Source organism: Theropithecus gelada, chromosome 12 (genome assembly GCF_003255815.1).
Source record: "Theropithecus gelada isolate Dixy chromosome 12, Tgel_1.0, whole genome shotgun sequence".
NCBI classification, from domain to species: domain Eukaryota; kingdom Metazoa; phylum Chordata; class Mammalia; order Primates; family Cercopithecidae; genus Theropithecus; species Theropithecus gelada.
In genome coordinates, this window is record NC_037680.1 from 10,533,030 (window position 1) to 10,553,417 (window position 20,388).

The following is a 20,388-nucleotide window of genomic DNA, read 5'->3' on the forward strand; positions in this document are numbered from 1 at the left end:
TTCCTACTGCTATGAAGAAATAACCAAGACTGGGTAATTTATAAAGAAAAAGAGGTTTAATTGACTCATCGTTCCATATGGCTGAGGAGGCCTTATAATCACAGAAGAAGGTGAAGAAGGAGCAAAGGCACATTTTACATGGTGGCAGGCAAGAGCGCATGTGCAGGGGAACTGCCCTTTATAAAACAATCAGATCTCATGAAACTTATTCACTGTCATGTGAACAGCCTGGGAAAAGCCCACCCCATGATTCAGTTACCTCCCACTGGGTCTCACCCATGACACAGAGGAATTATGGGAGCTACCAATCAAGATGAGATTTCGGTGGGGACACAGCCAAACCATATCACTTGCCTTGCAGAACTTTTACATTTCTGTTAAATACAGTTCATCAAACTTTTCCTTTATAGCTTCTAGGATGTTGCTCCTAGCAGCCACAAAGGCAAGCTACACAAAACTTAAAATATAATAGTAGCCACATGAAAAAAGTAAAAGGCTGGGTGCAGTGGCTCACACCTGTGATCCTAGCATTTTGGGAGGCCAAGGCAGGCGGATCATCTGGGGTCAGGATTTTGAGACCAGCATGACCAACATGGCGAACCCCTGTCTCTACCAAAAATATAAAAATTATCCGGGCACGGTGGTGGACATCTGTAGTCCCAACTACTTGGGAGGCTGAGGCAGGAGAATCACTTGAACCCAGGAGGTGGAGGTTGCAGTGAGCTGAGATCGTGCCATTGCACTCCAGCCTGAGTGACATAGTGAGACTCAATGTCAAAAAAAAAAAAAAGTAAAAAAAGGTAACATTATTTTTAATGATATATTTTATTTAATCCATTATAGCAAATATCATTTCAACATGAAATCAATATATAAAAACTATTCATGAGATAATTTACATTCTTTTTTTCACACAAATTCTTAGAAATCTGGTCTGCATTTTATATTTCAGGGACATTTCAGTTTGGACTAGCCATATTTCAAGTGTTTATTAGCCACAAGTGGGTAATGGTTGCCATGTTAGATAGCTCAGGTCAGTATCTTTGTTAAGGCAGGTCTACAGCGGCCTTAGGTCTGTGGCTAGTTTCGTGCTACCAAGATCTGGCCCTTCCAGGGTTGGTCCAGTGAGGTCTCTTCTCTATTGTTGGTTGAAACTTTAACGTTTCCTAGCTCTGTGTGACTTTGGGAATTGTTTGACTTATAGCCCCCGAATTACAGCCCCACCCCTGCAAGTTGCTCTTTCTTCAGCATGATATTTTGCCTAGCTCTTGGAGTTTCATCTGCATGTGCCCATTTAGTATTTGGTAAAAGAATGAAGAGGACTTCCGCACAGATCTCCGGAACTCTCTCTCTCTGCAGTTTCCTCCTTTCCAGTACTCTTCTTTGTAAAGTCCAGCAGCCTCCTCCTGAATTCCAGTCTCTCACTCCCCAACTCAGTGAGACAACTGTGCTCTCCTTGGGGTTCCTTCTCTGCCCCATGGTCTGCAAAGTGCCTCCACACAGCAGGCCTGGGTGATCCCAGGGTTTACCTTACCAGCTTATCTTCCCTGAGAGATCACAATCCGTGCTGTGGTGCGAGACTGGGGATGGGTGCAGGCTGACAGCCTAATACTCATTATTCTTAAGGCCAAAAGCAGAGGTCCTACTTAAAAAAATGTTTTAGCTGGCTGCAGTGGTAAATGCCTGTAGTCCCAGCTACTCAGGAGGCTGAGGCAGGAGGATCACAAGTTCAGCCCAACTTGGACAAAATATCAAGACCCGCCATCTACAAAAGAAAACATAACAAATACGGTTTTGAACTTACCTATTAGTTTTACTATCTAGTTATTTCATAATTACTTTGATCTTTATTAATCCCTTCTTACAGTCTTCTTTAATATTATTCTTTTTATAACTTTATTTATTTTTATTCTTATTTATTAGAAATAATTAGGGCTATGAGTTTTTCTTTCAGGGATTCCTTTAGCTATTTCCACAGGTTCTGATAAGCAATATTTTTGTGGTCATTATTCTCTAGATAATCTGCAATTTGGGTTTTGCTTTTCTCTTTGACAAAGAATTGTTCCAGAGACTTAAAAAATTTTTGAGATGGTAGAGTTTTATGTTTCAGTTTTCTGGTTTTATTAATTTTAGTTATATTATATTATAAATAAAGTTATCTACACTATAATTTTTGAAGATGTTTTAAGTTTTCTTTGTAGCTTAATATGTAGTCACAACAAACCTTTGTAAACAAGATGTTATTTACTTTTTACTGTAAATTGTTTATCGACTTTGAGTCAATGTTATCAATGTGAGTATATAAAATAAATTTAAATTTACAAAAATATAATCGTGTGTGTGTGTGTTTACCCTGGGTGCCAGTGTAAGACTATATTTCAAAAATGAGATTTTTGTTCTAAAAAATGTGAAAACCACTAGGCAATGTGACCTCAAAAGTCACCTAGGATGTGTAGAATGGGAATATAAATTTGTGCAGGGCCTAGAGTAGAGTGAGCCCTGAGTTGTGTTGAGATCAAAGGATACCCAGAGTATTTTTTTTCTCTCATTTTTCATTCCTTTTCTTTCTTTCCTGTACACAGTATGCTAATAAAACTTCTAGATTACACAGACCAAGGCCAGGTGCTATACCAGTCTGTTATCAACAAGTGAGAGCACATGAAACCGTTTTTAATTGGCCTTAGGAAAAGCAAAGGTGAAATGAAAATTTAATTCTCCTGGACCTTTTTTCAAAATGTATTTTTCCATCTCTACTGTAAAGAGTGAATTTTAATTAGGTTGATTCTCACTGTTTGGCCATGCATTTCTAATCTGTGTTCACTCTTTGGGAAAGAAGAATTTGATGAAAGGAACCGGATAATAATGGAAATCTTGTCTGAGCAGAACAAAGTGGAATTATCCAATATGATAAGGATGTGAGAAGCATTGAGGCTGACGACCGAAAAAAAACACACCTCTCCCCAAAATGCCACTGTTCTGCCTGGCACAGTCTTGTCCTGGCACAGGGAGAGAGCGCAATAGCATGGTATGTGCTTTTGGTGCGTCTGGGCCTTTCTGGTGGGTCACTTAATCCTCCACCCTCAATTTCCCCACCTGTAAAATGGGGGTAATAATCTCCACCTTGCGCTATTGTAAGGATTGAGAGAAATGAATTATGGGAAAGTGCCCAACATGTTATAGGGGCTCAGAGAATGAGTCAGAGGAGAATTTCCAAGGAAAGCTCTATGGCGGGGCTGAGGGTGAGGTTCCTAGTTTATTTACAGCTTTGAAAAGAAAGAAGTGGACGGGGCAGGCATGTATGCATAAGTGAGAGAGTGTGTGTGTGTATGTGTGTGTAGGGCAGGGGAATCTGTGGGTACATCCTAATACAGGCCAGTGTTTCTCTGTGTGCCATTCAGGATGAATTTCCTGTGGGATAGAAACAACCAGGGTCTTCTGCAGATGAGTGGATTCAGAGTCCTCATCTGCAGGTAGAAAAGCCCCAGGAGTCCATGTTTACCCCCATTACGCTACTCCTGTGAGGCCAGCTAGGTCCTTCAGCTGAACGTAGTGCACCAATGAGGAAACGAGTTAGGAGTTTCTCCAGCAATGCCAACAAGCAGGTCAAGTAGCACACATCGCGAGCGGCCAGGCCTCCCACGAAACATTATTTAGGGTGCTATGTCAAGCTGTCAGAGAGGGAGAAGATACACATCTTGGCTTTGGAGTTTGTGATTTAACAGAGAGAACAGAGAAAGAGAAAACACGAAAGGCACATATGAAGCTAATTTTAAAGATCCAGTGGCCATACAGCTTTTTTTTTCCTAGACAATGTTAAAATCAAATAATTATTGAGGTCGTCAGACAATAGCTCCAGGGTTGTGTGCAGAAAGAACAGTCCTGGCCAGGCACAGGCGCACCTGTAATCCCAGCACTTTGGGAAGCCAAGGTGGGCAGATCGCCTGATGTCAGGAGTTCAAGAGCAGCCCGGCCAACATGGTGAAACCCTGTCTCTATAAAAAATACAAAAAATTAGCCAGGTGTAGTGGCGCATGCCTGTAATCCCAGCTACTCAGGAGGCTGAGGCAGGAGAATCACTTGAACCTGGGAGGCGAAGATTGCCAGTGAGCCGAGATGGCGCCATTGCACTCCAGCCTGGGCAAAAAGAGCGAAACTCCGTCTCAAAAAAAAAAAAAAAAAAAAAAAAAAAAAAAAAGACAGTCCCATGTTTCTACATGCACCATTCAGGATGAATTTCCTAAGCACCTACTGCATTCCCAGAATTAGGAGTACAAGCTCATGGGCCAGGCAGATCAGGATTAATTTCCAAGTCTGTCACTAACCATTTTTTAAAAAAATTGTATATACTTAAGGTGTGCAGCATGATGGTTTGATATACAAAGTGAAATGATTACTACAGTCAAGCAAAGTAACGTGTCTGTCACCTTCCACAGTGACCCCTTTTTGTGTGTGTTGCACCTAAAATGGACTCTGCAAATTTGCAATCTACATTGCAACATTATTAACTATTGTCCTGTGGCTGTATGATAAATCTGTAGACTTATTTTGTCCTTTGACCTACATGTCCCCATTTCCTCTCCTTCCCCGGGCTTGGTAACCACCTTTCTACTCTTTGTTTCTATGTATTTAACTTTATTTTAAGATTCCACATCTCAGTAAGACCTTGCTCTTCCTCACTCTTTTATGGCCTTGGGGAAGCATAGGTCCTCCGGGCAGCAGAATTGCTTCTTAAAATGACTGCATCTGTGTGGCGACTGGTTTAATTTAGAGATGTTCTCAGCGTAGGGCCTGCGGGCTTGTGCTAGACTTCTAGAATGTACAGATAAAGGGGATCCATGTTCTTCCTTCGAGGCAGAGGTTCTGACTTTGTTTGATTTTGCCACTCCCTGGCAAGGGGCATTTAGCAGTGTCTGGAGACATTTGGCTGTCCCTGTGGGTGTGTGTATGTAGGTGCTAAACATCCTACAACGCATAAGGCAGCCTTCCTCCCCCTTCATTGTCCATTTCCTCTGATTGTGGAATTAAAAGACGAAAATGGGTCCATTCGAGGGAAAAGGTCATGATCCTTAATGCTGTTTTTACATGATGGCTTTGTCAGAGCCTTCAGCCTCCTCCCGCTGTCCTCGAAGTTCTCGGCACAGCTGCCTCCGGAGGGCATGCTTCCCACTGGGGCTTCCTGGCGGAGTGCCATCCTCATCCAGATACATGTCCCCAATTAAAAGACGTCCCGCTGCCGGGAAAGCGGCCTGCACCTTGGAGCGAAACTGAAAGGAGAGACCCCGAGGTCTTCGCGTCCCTCCGTGGGAAGGCGAGGCAGGGCCCTGCGCGGAACACCGGGAGGCTCTGGGGAAAGGCAGGGCTTCTGTGGGGGATCCTGAAAACCTGCTTGGGGCCGACTTCCTGGAGCAGCGGCTGCAAGCAGCGCAGAGCCCAGCTGTCCTTGGCAAACACCCCACCGAGAAGGCGAGCGCTTGCTGGCTCCTCTGGGACGCCCCGGTCAAGCCACCCCCAAATGGGCCGTGACCCCGCCTTTGAAGGGGGCCCCCAGGGCAGCGGTGGACGTGGGGGCAGGGCGGGCGAGGGGAAGTTTTTCTTTCTCCCAGCTCGGGAGGGCTCGCCAGCTTCCCCGGGGCTGCACCTCCTGGGACACCCTCGGGTTGGAGAGCCGCTGCTGGCTCTGCGGCGGCCGCCTGGGTGACGGAGGGTGGGGCGGGGGTGGGTCGCTAGTAGCTCGGGAGCCAAGATCTGATTTCAGGGACCGTGCCTATGTGCTGAGTCAAACCCCGCCGCTGGGCTGGGTCTGCAGCGGGGCCGCTGAGCACAACCCGCTGTGGTTAATGATTAATCACTGACCAACCCGCCTCCCGCAGCTCGGGTGGACCGGATCGCTCAAGTGCCGACAGCTGGAAAGGAAGGGGAGGGCTGCCAGGCAGAGCGCGCCCTAGGCGAAGAGGGGCAGAGGCTAGCGCCAGGGGCTGCTGGTTTCACTTCCAGCAAGCCAGTTTAGAACGTTCTTCCTCCGCCCTCTCCCCACCTCGCCCCCGCCACATACACCCAAACCCCAACACCCAGGCGCCTCCTGGGCCTCTCCCAGGTTGGGCTGCTCCAGGAAGTTTTCATGAAAGCACCTGCAGGAGAACTCGAGTGAGATAAAGTCGTGCGCCCACGCAGGTGAGTTTGCAGCCAAGAACTCTGGGCTCTGCTGGGAGGAGAAAGGGAAGTTGAGGAAGTCTTTGGACCTGGTAGCCTGGTGCTCTTTCTCATGGCTTCACCCAGCAGCCCCGGCAGTGACTGCTCCCATGTCATTGATCACAGTCATGTCCCCGAGTTTGAGGTGGCCACCTGGATCAAAGTCACCCTTATCCTGGTGTACCTGGTCATCTTCGTGATGGGCCTTCTGGGGAACAGCGTCACCATTCGGGTCACCCAGGTGCTACAGAAGAAAGGATACTTGCAGAAGGAGGTGACGGACCACATGGTGAGTTTGGCTTGCTCGGACATCTTAGTGTTCCTCATCGGCATGCCCATGGAGTTCTACAGCATCATCTGGAACCCCCTGACCACGCCCAGCTACACCCTGTCCTGCAAGCTGCACACTTTCCTCTTCGAGGTCTGCAGCTACGCCACGCTGCTGCACGTGCTGACGCTCAGCTTTGAGCGCTACATCGCCATCTGTCACCCCTTCAGGTACAAGGCTGTGTCGGGACCTTGCCAGGTGAAGCTGCTGATTGGCTTCGTCTGGGTCACCTCCGCCTTGGTGGCACTGCCCTTGCTGTTTGCCATGGGTACTGAGTACCCCCTGGTGAACGTGCCCAACCACCGGGGTCTCACTTGCAACCGCTCCCGCACCCGCCACCATGAGCAGCCCGAGACCTCCAATATGTCCATCTGTACCAATCTCTCCAGCCGCTGGACCGTGTTCCAGTCCAGCATCTTCGGCGCCTTCGTGGTCTACCTCGTCGTCCTGCTCTCCGTAGCCTTCATGTGCTGGAACATGATGCAGGTGCTAATGAAAAGCCAGAAGGGCACGCTGGCGGGGGGCGCGCAGCCGCCGCAGCTGAGGAAGTCCGAGAGCGAAGAGAGCAGGACCGCCAGGAGGCAGACCATCATCTTCCTGAGTGAGTCCCAGGCCGGGGGGCAACGCGTGAGCAGCTTCCCAACCTTTCCCCCGACCCGTGCCGCTGTTTGTGGCTCTCTCCAGGGGAAGGCTTGCCCTAGAATTGCACACTTCAGTTCACTGAAGTGGAAGAGTCTTGTAGCAGAATGAGGGCATTGCTCTGGGTCTCTGGGTGTTTCTTCTCTGTGTTTTGGGGATTCATGGTAGGTTATGGTTAACAGGGCACTAGACCAGAATTCAGAAGGTCTGGGTGTATTCCAGAACATCACTGCTGTGACCTTTGGGAAGTCACAAAAAAATCTTCGGTAAAATGGGAACAATAATACTAGAGAATATGAGGGACAAATTAGGTAACGCAGGAGAGGTGAAAGTCCTTTGCAAAAGACCAAGTTCTGCAAAGATAAAGGGAACCGTCTTATCCGGCTCTGTCTTTTATCGGGGGAAGCCTTTCTTGTTCAATTAACTTTTGTTCCCATTTTTCTCCTCCTTTGGAGAAAGCAGGCTGTGAGCGACACACACTCTCCGGCTGCTATTTTATTCCTTGGAGTCTCTCCTACCCAATCTTAAGACGTGGGAGCTCTCAGCACTCCCCAGGGCTTGTGTTTCTGCCGCTACTGAGTCTGCTCCTTACCAGACCAGAGCAACTTGGCAGGACAGCCTGTTCATCTGATCCAGAAAATCTGGCTTCACCGATTCCTAGGATTTGAATAGTCTCCTCACAGACCCAATTCTTAGGCTTGCTTTCTAAACTTTTGTTGTGATACAAGTATTTAAAGTTGAGGCCTTGTCTATTTAAAGAGAGCCCATAGGTCTGTTGACCCCAGAGCCTTCAGAAAAGGGGCCTAGTCACTGGGAGACAAGGCTTTAATGGAGACACATGAAATGTGTGTGAGCAAAGGGTTTTAAAATATACTTTTTAGCAGAAACAATATAAAGGGTGTATTGTGGGTGTGTGAGTGTGAGTCAAGAAGGAATAGCTCTAACAAACGTTTCCCTTCTTCCCTCTTCCCTGTCCCCTGTGGCATCAGGAAAGGGAATAAATCATGATGCTGTTTGTTTTGGTGTGGGCAACTGGGCAGCAGGTTCCAGGGACAGGAGGTAGACATGAGAAAGAGTTGGAAGGCACTTGGAGAGTGATGGAAAGACCTGGGTGTTGTCTCAGACCAGCCCCTGGCTTCCAGTGTGTCACTAACTGTTAAAAGTTTAGGGTCTAATTTTAAACCCTCTTTATTCAATTTGAAATAATCGCCCTAATAAATTTCAAAGGAGTCAGAGGCAGCCATGGATAAAGTGGATGGTGTCCCTGCTTTGTGCCCCCAGGGAAGTGGGCTTTGAGAGCTGTGGCAGGGGCTATGGCAGGTGACCAGCTGACTTGACTTTACTCTGTGTCTGTGCAAAATGAGAATATTTGGATGCTACTCCGTATTAGGGGCTGTGCCAGGTGACCAATATCTCCATCCTCTAGAGGAGGAATTTGAGACTTAGAGAAGACTTAGTTCAGAATCACCTAAGTGCAGCTCCGAGAGTCCCTCTGCTTTTCAGGGCAGGGAAATACATGTCTGTCTGTGACTTTCACAGGCATGTGGTGAAAGGAAAATGAAACAAGGCAGGACTTTGACAAGCATAGGTGAGCCTGGTGGCTGCTGCCTCTTAGGGCCGGCCGTTCTGGAAGTTGGAGTAGGTAACATGATCTTGGGACGTGGGAAGGGTACCCAACTCAGTCTATCACCCACTGGCTGCTACCACTCAAAATATTACAGGAAAGAATGGACATTGTATTTGCTTAAAGCTTGAATGTTTGTTGAAATGCTAGTTCTCCCTTCCTCCGTAAACATTCCCTTAGGCGTATCTTAAACTGTAAGCTGTAATTTACACTTTAGTGTGAGTTAATTAAATTTCCTTTCTTTTTTTTGATTGGAGGGGACTGGCCTGAGTGGATAAGAATTAGAGGGTAGACAAGCATTAGCAAGTGGTCTTCAACTACCTCCCAGTCTAACTTAGGAATTAAGGCTGCCTTTGACCAAAGGGAAAATCACTGATTTATCATTACTCTCTATTTTACCAATCTCCGTGTTTCCTGTATTTCTCTGAGTAGATGTCTGTTCTTCCTGCAGTGGGTGTTCCAAGTTAAAGCCAGTCTCCATTTGCAGCATAAAATCAGAATGCTGCAGACTTTTATTTAGAGATGCATAGGACCTTGGAGATCGTCAGATCCCATCAGTAATTGTCTGGAATGAGTTTGTTCTTGCTGCTGCTCTCATTCTTTCCTTCTAGCTCTTTCCTTCTTTCCTATACCAACTGTGTATTAATCACCCACTGTGTTCTCAGCATAAAGATGGTTGAATGGCAATCAGGTGCTCAATGTGCGATAATGTCCTGGGGGAATTTACCGTTTGTATTTAGCCCATTTTCTCTGTGGTAGGTTTTCAAAGCAGTTCCCACAAATGTCCTCCTCTCCCAATGAATTTCAAAGAGCTTTTAAAAATAGGAACCTCACTAATTAACTCAAGTTAGGAAATAAATTAATGGAGTGAAGAGGAAGAAATCATGGCCTGCATTCATCAGATTAATACAATGCAATTTACTTTGTGAGTTTCATAAAACTTGTGCTTTGGGGCATTTTTAACCCAGAACAAATGAACATATAAATTGTTTACAAATCGCTGAATTTAATATAGTAATTTAGCTGTCTTTTTAGTATTTCATTGCCCAGATGGATCAAATTAAAATAAATATTTGCTCATTTCAAACATATTTTAAATTTGATGTGAAATGTAAATGGCGACATATCACAAGTAGTCCTTGGAGCTCTTGAGGCAATAAAGAAAACAATTAAGACTGTTCCCCACTCGTTGTTAAAAATGCTAACTGCTGCACGACAGAAACAAAATTCATAAATCTACCCAAGATGAGGAAGCCCATGTAAAAAATATTAATTTTCCTTTCTTCATCTTTCACTATTGTGCCTCAAGTCTAGGCAATGTGCTCGGCTGGTGAATAATGAAAACACATTGGGAACTCTGGGAGAGAAAGAGAGGCTGGGATGCCTACTAGCTCTAAGCAATTTACAGGAGAACACAATAATGATGCAAAAGTGCACATTCCTGGAAACAGGAGTGTCTTGTCTTGCCCCTTCTCAGCCCAGTGACAAATCAGTAGTAGACTTGGTTCCTGTTTCAAGGTTATAGCCAATGTGGCATGGTAATATTTGTCCGATGTCAGAACAGAGGTTGCTGGTCTGGATTTCTGCCTCTTCTGGAGAAAAGGAACTGATAATTTGATTATCTGTTCTGTCTCTTCAATGATGAGGATGGTCAAAATGAGGTTTCCTTTCAAGCAAGTCTTTCCGCAGACCTCCCATCTTCTCTTTCTGAAGTCTCCTTTGGAGTTGTTCTCAATGCAGATTGCATCCAGCTCTGTGGACACTTGTGTGTGTCTATTGCACACATGGCTTGCTGCCAAGTGTCGCCCACTCAAAGTGGAATGACAAAGTAATTTTAAAAATACATAGTTTTAATTTGTATAGTAACTTTCAAGTGATTGGGACTCAGTTACAACTACCTCCTAGAGAACTAGAGGGCAGCGACTGGCTTTCAACTATAGTTATGAAAAAAGATTTTTACAATCATGAGGTTATTAAAGAAAAGACACATCATAGAAGCTTCGTAACTCTAGAATAATTACACTCTTTTGCATTCTGATTTGCTCTCCTGAGTCAGAAGGAAAGGGGAGGAGTTACATCTAGTGGCAGGCATTACACATCAACTTGGGTTGCTCATGTTGAATATGGACATTATTCATCATGTGTGTTTGGATGGAACAAAGGTTAAGAATTGCTGCTGTAACGAACTACTCTAAAAATCCGGTTGACATACATTTAGATTTTCGTGGTGTGGTTCAGGGAGAAGCAAAGAGAAGGAGCTCAGAATCACATCCTCTGGGTTTTTAGACCACAGAATTAAAGGTCAAACCAAACAGGTTCAGGGGAGAAAAAGAAGAGAGAAGAGAGGGGAGGGGGAGAGGGGAGAGGGGAGAGGGGACTGAGATATTGACAGCGGGTCCTCTTTACCTGAGGACAATCATTACCTGAAAAGAACTCGTTGGTTCCCTTAAAGTGGGGTTGAAAACATGTGAAAAGAGGTCTCGTTGGGACTTGAAAGTGAAAATTATGAAAAGAAATTTATTTGTATGTTACAAATATAAGTTATGGTTACAACTATATATTCTTATAATGATTATTCAGAATGACTCCAATGTGGCTTGAGGGCATAATCTTTGTAACAAAACCATCTGATAACCTTTGTGTTTTATTTTCTCAGTAAGATTATAAAAAGGGCCTCTCTTCATTCTTTGCTATTTAAATCACCCTCATGAAAGCACCCATCCTTGCATTATCCTTGTCAATTTTCTATTCTTTCATAATTATCTGGTCTGATTCGAGCAAACCTTGACTGTCAGTGGCTCGGCATTTGAATCATCTTTTTCTTCAGTTTCCTTTTCATTGATTTCATGAAATTCTGAGCTCTGTGTGTAGGCCATAACCAAAATACAATTAGTTTAAAAACCAATCCCTATACTCTACCATATATTTGGTATTACACAGAAGTGGATGCCTTGAAATACTTTGAAAGTGCCCATGAGAATTTTTAGTAGTTATTTTCTTCACTAGGTTAAATGCTGGTCTTACAATCATGTTTTCATCATGAGTTTTCTTGGCAAAAGCTTTTTATTTGATGTGAAAGGATATGTCAACACAGTTTTTGAGGGAAATACCATCAAAATTAGTGACCTTTTTAGTGTAAGACATTATTTTGACTCAAATGTTTCAGTATTTCAGAAAAAAGTTTTGCCTCAAATATTCAGATTATCACCTCTATTCCCTTTTCCCTTTATTGATGTATATGTGGCTATAATAAATGGTATTTTATGTTTATTTTTCTCTTTGTGATAGCTATCATAAATTGCAAGTGTCCTGTGATCAGCCTGGCAGACAAATATCATAATGCTGCATTATTTTTATAATCAGGCTGTCTCAAAGATTTCATTTCTCTGTTGGAGAGATGCATAGTTTCCGAGGAAGGGGAGATTGGAATCCCAGTCCCTATTCATTAGCATGCCTGTTCATCTGTCAGCCTCCTGAGGGATGCTGAAGTGTAATAAGAAAGCAGAGGCCTCCGTTGCACAAAGCATTTGGCTTATTAGTGCTAAAACCATTCAGAATAAGAGCCATTTGCGAGTTGAGACACCACAGTGGAAGAATATTGAACTGGGAGTCAAGGAGCCCCTCTGGCTGTACAAGGCAAGATTCCCGGTCCACCATTTGGAGGACATTGTCGACTCCTATCCCTTTTCCCTCTGCACACTTCCCCTGCCAGGCTGCAGCCCTGGGACCACTCAACTCACTCTCCACCTCTAGTCTTGGCTATTTACTGAGCACTGGTCATCCCTTGTGCAGCTCGTTCTTGTGAATGAATGGTGTTGAGCCTCACCTGGGCCCTGCCCTCTGGTGGACACCTTCCTTTGTAAGCACTTTCGAAGAGCTCTGCCTCCCACGCCACTCTTTCTATTTTGTTTCCAGCAAGCCTGCTCTCTGCGTGAGGGTCCTTGACTAAGGTATCATCACTGGAAAAATCTCCATCTATTCTTGTCTGTGTCTGGGCTGATCACACTGCAGCCACTGGGATCTTTTTGACACCCCCATCTCTGACCCCAGCAAAGTAAAGCCAGTCAGTGGTTTCCCATGGCTCTTATGTCAACCACAGACCAAAACTCTTGACATAAGGCCCTCATATCAGCTGCCTCTCCAATTCTATCAAGTGCCGTTCTCCCCTTGTATTAATCTGCTCTGGCCAGGGTAACAACATGCCACAGACCGGACACCTTGAACCATAGACATTTATCTTCCCACAGTTCTGGAAGCTAGAAGTCTGAGATCAAGGTGCAGCAGGGTTGGTTTCTTCTGAGGGCTTTCTCCTTGGTTTGCAAATAGCTGTCTTCTCATTGTGTCCTGACCTGGCCTTCTCTGCGCATGTGTTCTCCAGGTGTCTCTTCCTCTTCTTACAAGGATGCTGGTCTTGTCAGATTAGGGCCCCACCCTTACAACTTTATTTTACCCAGATTACCTCCCAAAGGCCCAATCTCCAAACACAATCAGAGCAGGGCTTAGGCCTTCAACTTGTGAATTTGCAGGGGACACCGTTCAGTTTATAACACCCCTTAACTGCCTTATTCCACTGGCTCCCCTTCAAGTTCTTCAGGCGACCATGACTGGCCCTCTTCCCCCATGCTGCCTGTGTACAGGCTGTTTCCTCTGCCTGGAGTGCTTTTCTGTCTTACTCTACTCTCTACCTGCTCCCCAGTTCCATCCACTTCCCCAGGTTAATATCTTTCTCCTCTCTCAGATCTCCCCAGGGGAGCTGGCCCATCCTCCCTGACTTCATTAAGCCTCCCAAAAAACAAGACTCGCAGTTGTCTTTTGACATTTAATTGTGCAATTACTTGATTAATGTCTGTCTACCTTCTAATTCCTTGAGGACAGGAGCACACCCTAATTTCCCTCAACACTGTACCTCATTCCAGCATAGCACATACAGGTGGTCAATGAATATTTGTTGACTGAACAAATGAATGAATGAGCCTCAGCTTGGAATTGAGAAGCAATGTTCTGTTTTCCCTTGGGCAGGCATGCGTATGGAAGTTTATCATTCCTCAAAAGTGTTCTGGTTCATCTGAACCAAAGGTGCTCTCTTACAAAGGGTTATGAATTCTCTGAGGCCTCTGAAGTCAAGCCATCATGGAGAACATTTAAGATTTGCTTGCCCCTGAGCAAATGAACACTCTGTGCTGATCAGACCCTGAATGTTCGCTTTAACCATGTATACCTGCCGGAAGTAACCAGGACATGAAAGTGATTTCATAGGGTGGTGAATGGTCCTTGTTAAACCCTGTTGAACAGGATGTTAAATGCAATAATACAACGCTAAACATTGTATCTTAGCAGGCTCTTTCACCACTTGTTAACAAGGGGGTCCTCAAGGTAATGAGGATGCAGTGGGGGTGACATTTTGAAAATATTAAACCCATGTGTTTATATGTCCACCTTAAATTGCATCCACTTGCAGCCATCTCTCTCAAGGGTGAGCCACACTTATCACCCCAGGGAAGGAAAAAGCAGATACTGCCTGGGACAAAGCTGTTGTGGATCCATCCTGGGTTCAGAGGATGCAATTCTTGACCTCTTTAGCTGGGCAATTATCTTGAAAGCCAGACTTTGTGAAGGATGAAAAAGGATTGCCTAACTTCATACCTCTCCCTTTAATGTATCATGAGCCCAGCCTAGGGGACTAGATCAGCCAGTTCCGGATGAGACCATAGCTAAGGGGTTTGAAATTTATCCCTGGAAGCCATTAGAGGGCTTTAAGACATTCAACAGCACAGATGAATTTCTAGTGCTGCCCCTAGAGTGACAGCATTTGTTGCATTGCAATTTGGGTCAAAGTAGAGGTCTGGCTGTGTTTATAGAATAAAAAAACAGACAACCTTCATTGGCACACAGTTCTGGTAGAGCAGCTGGCACTGGTGAGTTCTCCTTTCCATTAGGCAGACTTCTGGTCCTTGGTTTCCCCAAGTCTTGCTGCTACCACGGCCCTCCATGGCCAGAGAATGACTGCTTCCATTCAGCAACTCCCACTTTCCCAGCACGGAGGCCCAAACTGCCCCCACGTTGCTCAGGCCCTGCTTAGGAGGTGGCTGTAGGGAGAGAAACTAGGTCACAGTAGCTCTCACCTGTCATCTCTATTGCTCAATGGTCTATTCGTTCTTCAACGACAATCTCCAGCTACGACCAACTCATATATCTCCCACGAAAAAACTTCTTACCACTTACACTAGCATTCTGCATATGATATATCTCAATGCCTCTCACTTCTTCTGTGAAGCCTTCCTGGACTACGCCAGCCTACACTGATCTTCCTGTGCGTGGTGAGCCATCTTAGACATTTCTCAGAAGGGGGCACAGATGATGTCTCCTGACTATATTGAAACTCCCTAAGATCAGGGACCCTGCACTGTTGTACATCTTCGACCTTCCTTACTGGGTTGTGGGCACAGTGGGCATGCACGGCTTGAGAGATTGATGGATTGAAGTTCTCTGACAGAGGCTCCTGCTCCTGATATGGAGGAAAAGCACACTCACTATGATCCTCAGGAAGCTCTCTTGCTTCTACCTGCATTTCCTTCTTTCCCTGTGCTAGGCAGAATTCTTAAATGGCCTCCAAAATGCCTGGTCTCCAAGGTATACATATCTTCTCCCAGTTATTCAATCAAACACTAATCTAGTGTTGCAAGGAAGGGAAGTAATTAAGTTCCCAAATCTGTTGACCTTAAAATAGGGAGATTTTCTGTGTGGGTTTAACCATGTCACATGAGCCTTTAAATCTGGGTCTAGAGGTCAGAGGCAGGACAACTAAGAGAGTCAAAGCATGAGAGGCATTTGACCAGGGAGAAATTATCTGTTGCTGGCTTTGGAGATGGAGGGAGCTGGCAGAGAATATAGGTAAGTTCTAGGAGCTGAGCACCAGCAAGAAAATGGACCCTGAATAAGCTTAGAGGTAAATTTCCCCCCAGAACTTCTAGAAAAGAACTTAGCCTGGCCTACACCTTGAGAACCCAGGCATACCTTGCCTGGATCTCTGATCTACAGAATTGTCTGCTAATAAATAGATGTTATTTGAAGCCACTAAATTTTTGATAATTCACTATGTACCAATAGAAAAACTATAGGATTCACTGAACTCTACTAAAGGAGCTCCCAGTTAAACACATGTCCTGCCTTAGTTCTAACTTCCAAGACAGATTCAATCTCCAGAAGCTTCTCTTTGAAAAGTCTCACCTTCCCAGAACTGCCTTTGGCCCAGCCATTCACAGATCCACCAACCACTTATTGATCACCTGCTCAGTGCTGAGTGATCCGGAAGTTTACCAAGATCCAGAATACCACGGAATGTTCACTGGACTTTTAGACTGTCATTTGGAGAATTCAACATTTGTGGGCTTGAGTCCCACAATCCCACAAACTTTGTGGGCTTGATTTTTAGAATGCTGATGCCTTGAGAGTCAAAAAGGAAAATAGTATTGAATTGATCTTATAATTACCATCCTTCTGGTAGCTCTATTTCCTCACAGTCTGGCACTGACTAGGTGCTGCATAAAGGTTTGGTGAATAAGCTGATGCCTGGGCAGCTGTGCTGCTTCCCAGAGTCCTCCACACCAGAAGGAAGGTGCCTGTATCCCTCATCATTTGGCTTCCAATGGAAAAAGTGTGTCAGGGAGGAAGCCAACCCTGGTGCTGAAGCAAGTCTGAATAAGAGAAGTGTCTTGGGCTAACAAACTTTATCATTTCCTGATTTTAGAGCCTTTACTGATTTAGAAACTTGACAAAAAGTCTTGTTTGTACTTACTGAGTGTAAGCGCTATTCTGGAAAGCAGAGGGTTTTAACACTCAGGTCACTGCTTTGCACACCTCAAAGGTGGCTGGGTAGTTGGAGAGCAGTGGTGTTACTGGTACCTAACAGACAGATCGGGAGGCAAGGCTGCAACATCAAGTTGCCATTGTACTTGTTCAATGTCTAACTGTCCATGAAACTAACGGCATGCAGAAATAGGGGCAGGCCCAGCTCGGGGTGATGAAGCTCATTAAACTTGCAGAGAGAAGCCATTCTCTTCCTCTACTGAAGAGGAAAAAGATAAACTCTGCTTTAGAAACAAAACACTTTACACACGGTGCTTGGGCCAGAGATGAAGTCATTTGACTTTATATATTCTTTTTTTTTTTTGAGAAGGAGTCTCGCTCTGTCGCCCAGGCTGGAGTGCAGTGGCGCGATCTCGGCTCACTGCACGCTCCGCCTCCCGGGTTCATGCCATTCTCCTGCCTCAGCCTCCCGAGTAGCTGGGACTACAGGCGTCCGCCACCATGCCCAGCTAATTTTTTTTTTGTATTTTTAGTAGAGTCAGTGTTTCACCGTGTTAGCCAGGATGTCTCGATCTCCTGACCTCGTGATCCACCTGCCTCAGCCTCCCAAAGTGCTGGGATTACAGGCATGAGCCATCGCACCCGACCTGACTTTATTCTATTTGGCTTTTTATATTATATTATATTATATTATATTATATTATATTATATTATATATTATATTATATTATATATTGCATGAGTATGTAATATAATAAACATATAATTCTTTGGAGACATGATATACTCAGCAGAAATAAAATTTCTGGCATATTTTTGGGTCTACTTTCTATATGCTGCCATTCTGAAGGATTAAATATCACATTGAAATAACAGCTACATCTTTTTTTTTCTTCAGTCACATTTGGAAGAGAAGGATGGGAAGGAGTCTCACTATGTTGCCCAGGCTGGAGTACAGTGGCTATTCACAGGCATGATTATAGTGCACTGCAGCCTTGAACTCCTGGGCTCAAGCAATCCTCCTGCATTAGCCTCTTGGTAGCTAGGACTACAGGTGTGCACTACCACACTCGGTTTTTAAGCTGTACTTTTAAAACATATTTCAAAGACAGCTGATGGGTTTTCACTGTTTTTCAAGTTCAAGTTTACCCTTGATAAGGGTGACAAATGAGTCACCTTGGTGATTGAAGCTTGCTGTAGATACCCTCTAGAGAAGATGAAAAAAACTTCTGTAGGAACCGGCTGTTCTCCTTCTTAGACCTGGGGTTTTCCTCATTATTGAATCTCTTACAAACTCACTTCCTCCAAGAAGCCTGCCTGGACTGACTTTACCCTTCTCTAATTATTCCAGCAGATCTTCACATTTCATTTGTTCATTCATCAAGTATTTATGAAACTTCAGTTGTGCTTAATATCATTTGTACCATAGAGATCAAAATGCTGGTTCCTCCTCTCAAGGAGCCTAATACTTGTCTCATTGGGACATCAAAGTATAAAGCCCGAGCCTTGGAGAAGCTCAAAAGTACCACTTGAGGCAGGGTCTGGGTTGTGGCTGTTTACGAAGTAAGCTAGTTCTAGTAAACCTTCTGCTGGAACTTGTAACAGACTGATTAACTGGGCTTCACTCCAGAGATTTTGTTACAGTTTCGATATTCACAGTATGGTCCAGGGACCCGCAGCACCAGCATCACCTGGGAAATCATAAAAGGCAGAGTATTGGGCCACACCCCTACTAGTTGAATTGTAACCTGCATCCTAAGGAGACTCCTGGAATCCCTATGCCCTAACACCAGGGTACGAGAAGCGCTGATCTACAACACTTAGCATGGATTCTTTATACTAGGAAAGGGTGAATTGGGAAGGACTAAACTCCCCAGTTGTGGTAAGAACTATCAATCACTTTTACGTAGTTGTAACAGGTGGGAATTGCTCCATGACACTTAGGCATAAAAAATGTTGCATTATTTCTAAAAAGAAACTTAAATCTGGCTCCAAGCCCTCATTTGGAAGGTGGTGAAAATTTTAATCTTAGTAATGTTGGGGATCGGGGTTTCCCCTTTCTCATGTTGTATCAAAATTCAAGGGTCTTATGAGATGCCCAGAAAATGAGGCATTTGGTCCTTTGTTCAGGTTCTTCCTGTCGCCCCTTCTGCTCTATGATTCTGCTGCCAGGGCTGGCCAGAACTCTAGGGCCAGCCAGCCAAAGGGCCGGCCTTTATATTTTATCTTCAATCCTCATAGTATCATTAGCATGAAGGTATCGTTATCCTCACTTTGCAGAACTGCCTGAGGTCATCAAACATTGAGATTAGAGCTGGGATCTGGCATGTTTCGCAGTCCATGTTCTTTCCCCGAGCAGAGGGTGAGTCTCTCAAAAGAAAATGCTCTGGAGTCTCTCAAAAGAGAATACTCTCCAGCAGGGAAACTTGTTTTGGATGGTCAGTGTGGGGGCGGCAAGAAATTACGATGCCAAGTCTGGTGGACATTTATCTTGCTTTTAGGCTACCCAGCAGCTTTGGCCTGCTTTTTACGTTTGGGAAATTTCCATCTTTTTGAGTCCTGCTTCCTCGAGATAGTGGTCAGAAGCTTGCTTTCCCAGCATCCCTCGTAGCCAGAGTGTAGCATGTGGCCTGGGCTGTGCCAGTCACGTGCACTGGCATGAGAGTCTCATTTGGAAGAGAAGGATGGGAAGGAGCAGTAGCCACACGGACTCTCTGGGGTTAAAACCAGTGTGTGACAAATGGAGTTAAAAGAGTACAAAGTGGCTTTTAGAGAGAGCAAAGACAGAAAAGCTAAGGACAGCATCCTAAACCAGATGTTTGCAGCACCTCTACATTGGGTGCATTCTGGTGGGATAACCTGATGTGATTCTCTGGCCCTCCTAGGGATTATGTGAAATAACGAATAGCCTCATTTCTGGATGAAACTGGAATGGGCTCTATTGTTTGTCCTAAGAACTCTGCAGAACTCTGCATGTCTAGAAAGTAGGTACTAGAATGATCGGACTGAAGTAGGGAAATCTAGAAGGTAGCAGTGATGAATGTAGACTGAAAAGTAGACTGAGTTAAATATAGAGGAAGTTGATAGCTAGGCTAATGGATTCAGACTATATATGGGAGGCCATGGGAGCCATGGAAGGCTTTTAAGGAGAGGACTGGCAGGAAGGAGTGTAAAAAGATTGATGTGGCCAAGGTATATGTTGCTGGCAGAGAGAGGCAGTGTGAGGGGCACAGGTGTGGAAGTGGTCATGGGTTCTGATGACGGTTTGTGGTTAGGTTTAGCCATGAAGGGGTGGTAGTTACCAACCCTGCTAAACATTACAATCACCTGTGGAACTATTAACAATGCTCTACTCCAGTCTATTTACATGAAACCCTTTGGTGAGTGGAGCCCTAGACATTGGCATTATTTAAGCCTGCAGGTGACTCCAATGTATAGCCAGGCTTGAGAATGGGAGAAGAGGGAGCTGGAAAGGCAGGCTGAGGGTGGCTGGGGAGACCTTGACTTTAGTAACTGTGCCAGGGTTCTTGGATTAGAGGCCACCAAACCGGATTCTTCTTCTTTAACAAAGTAAGAAGGACTTTATTGGAAGTATGGGGGCTAGCCCACTGAGTCAAAGGAAAGGCTAAGGAACCAGATTGATCAGAGACCTAGGGAGTAGAAATTCATGGACCACCAGCTTGGGCTCCACCATCAAGAAGGTATCAGGTTCAGGCATCATCCCATCTTTGTTGCCATTCCATCCAGGGATGAGAACCTTGTTGGACTGGCTGGGGCTGCTCATCCAGCCCTTGTGAGGCTG

The 20,388-nt window shown here is 45.0% G+C and overlaps 1 protein-coding gene across 1 annotated transcript in view; it reads left to right on the top strand.

The window, feature by feature from the left end:
• The first annotated feature begins 5,837 nt into the window (after window positions 1–5,837).
• The window catches only part of GPR39 (G protein-coupled receptor 39), a 233,289-nt gene continuing 218,738 nt past the window's right edge, over window positions 5,838–20,388 (top strand). Inside the window, exon 1 of the mRNA XM_025405119.1 lies at window positions 5,838–7,118. Within this exon, the coding sequence (XP_025260904.1) occupies window positions 6,263–7,118 (856 nt within the window). The 5' untranslated portion in view covers window positions 5,838–6,262. The remainder of the gene's footprint in view (window positions 7,119–20,388) is intronic.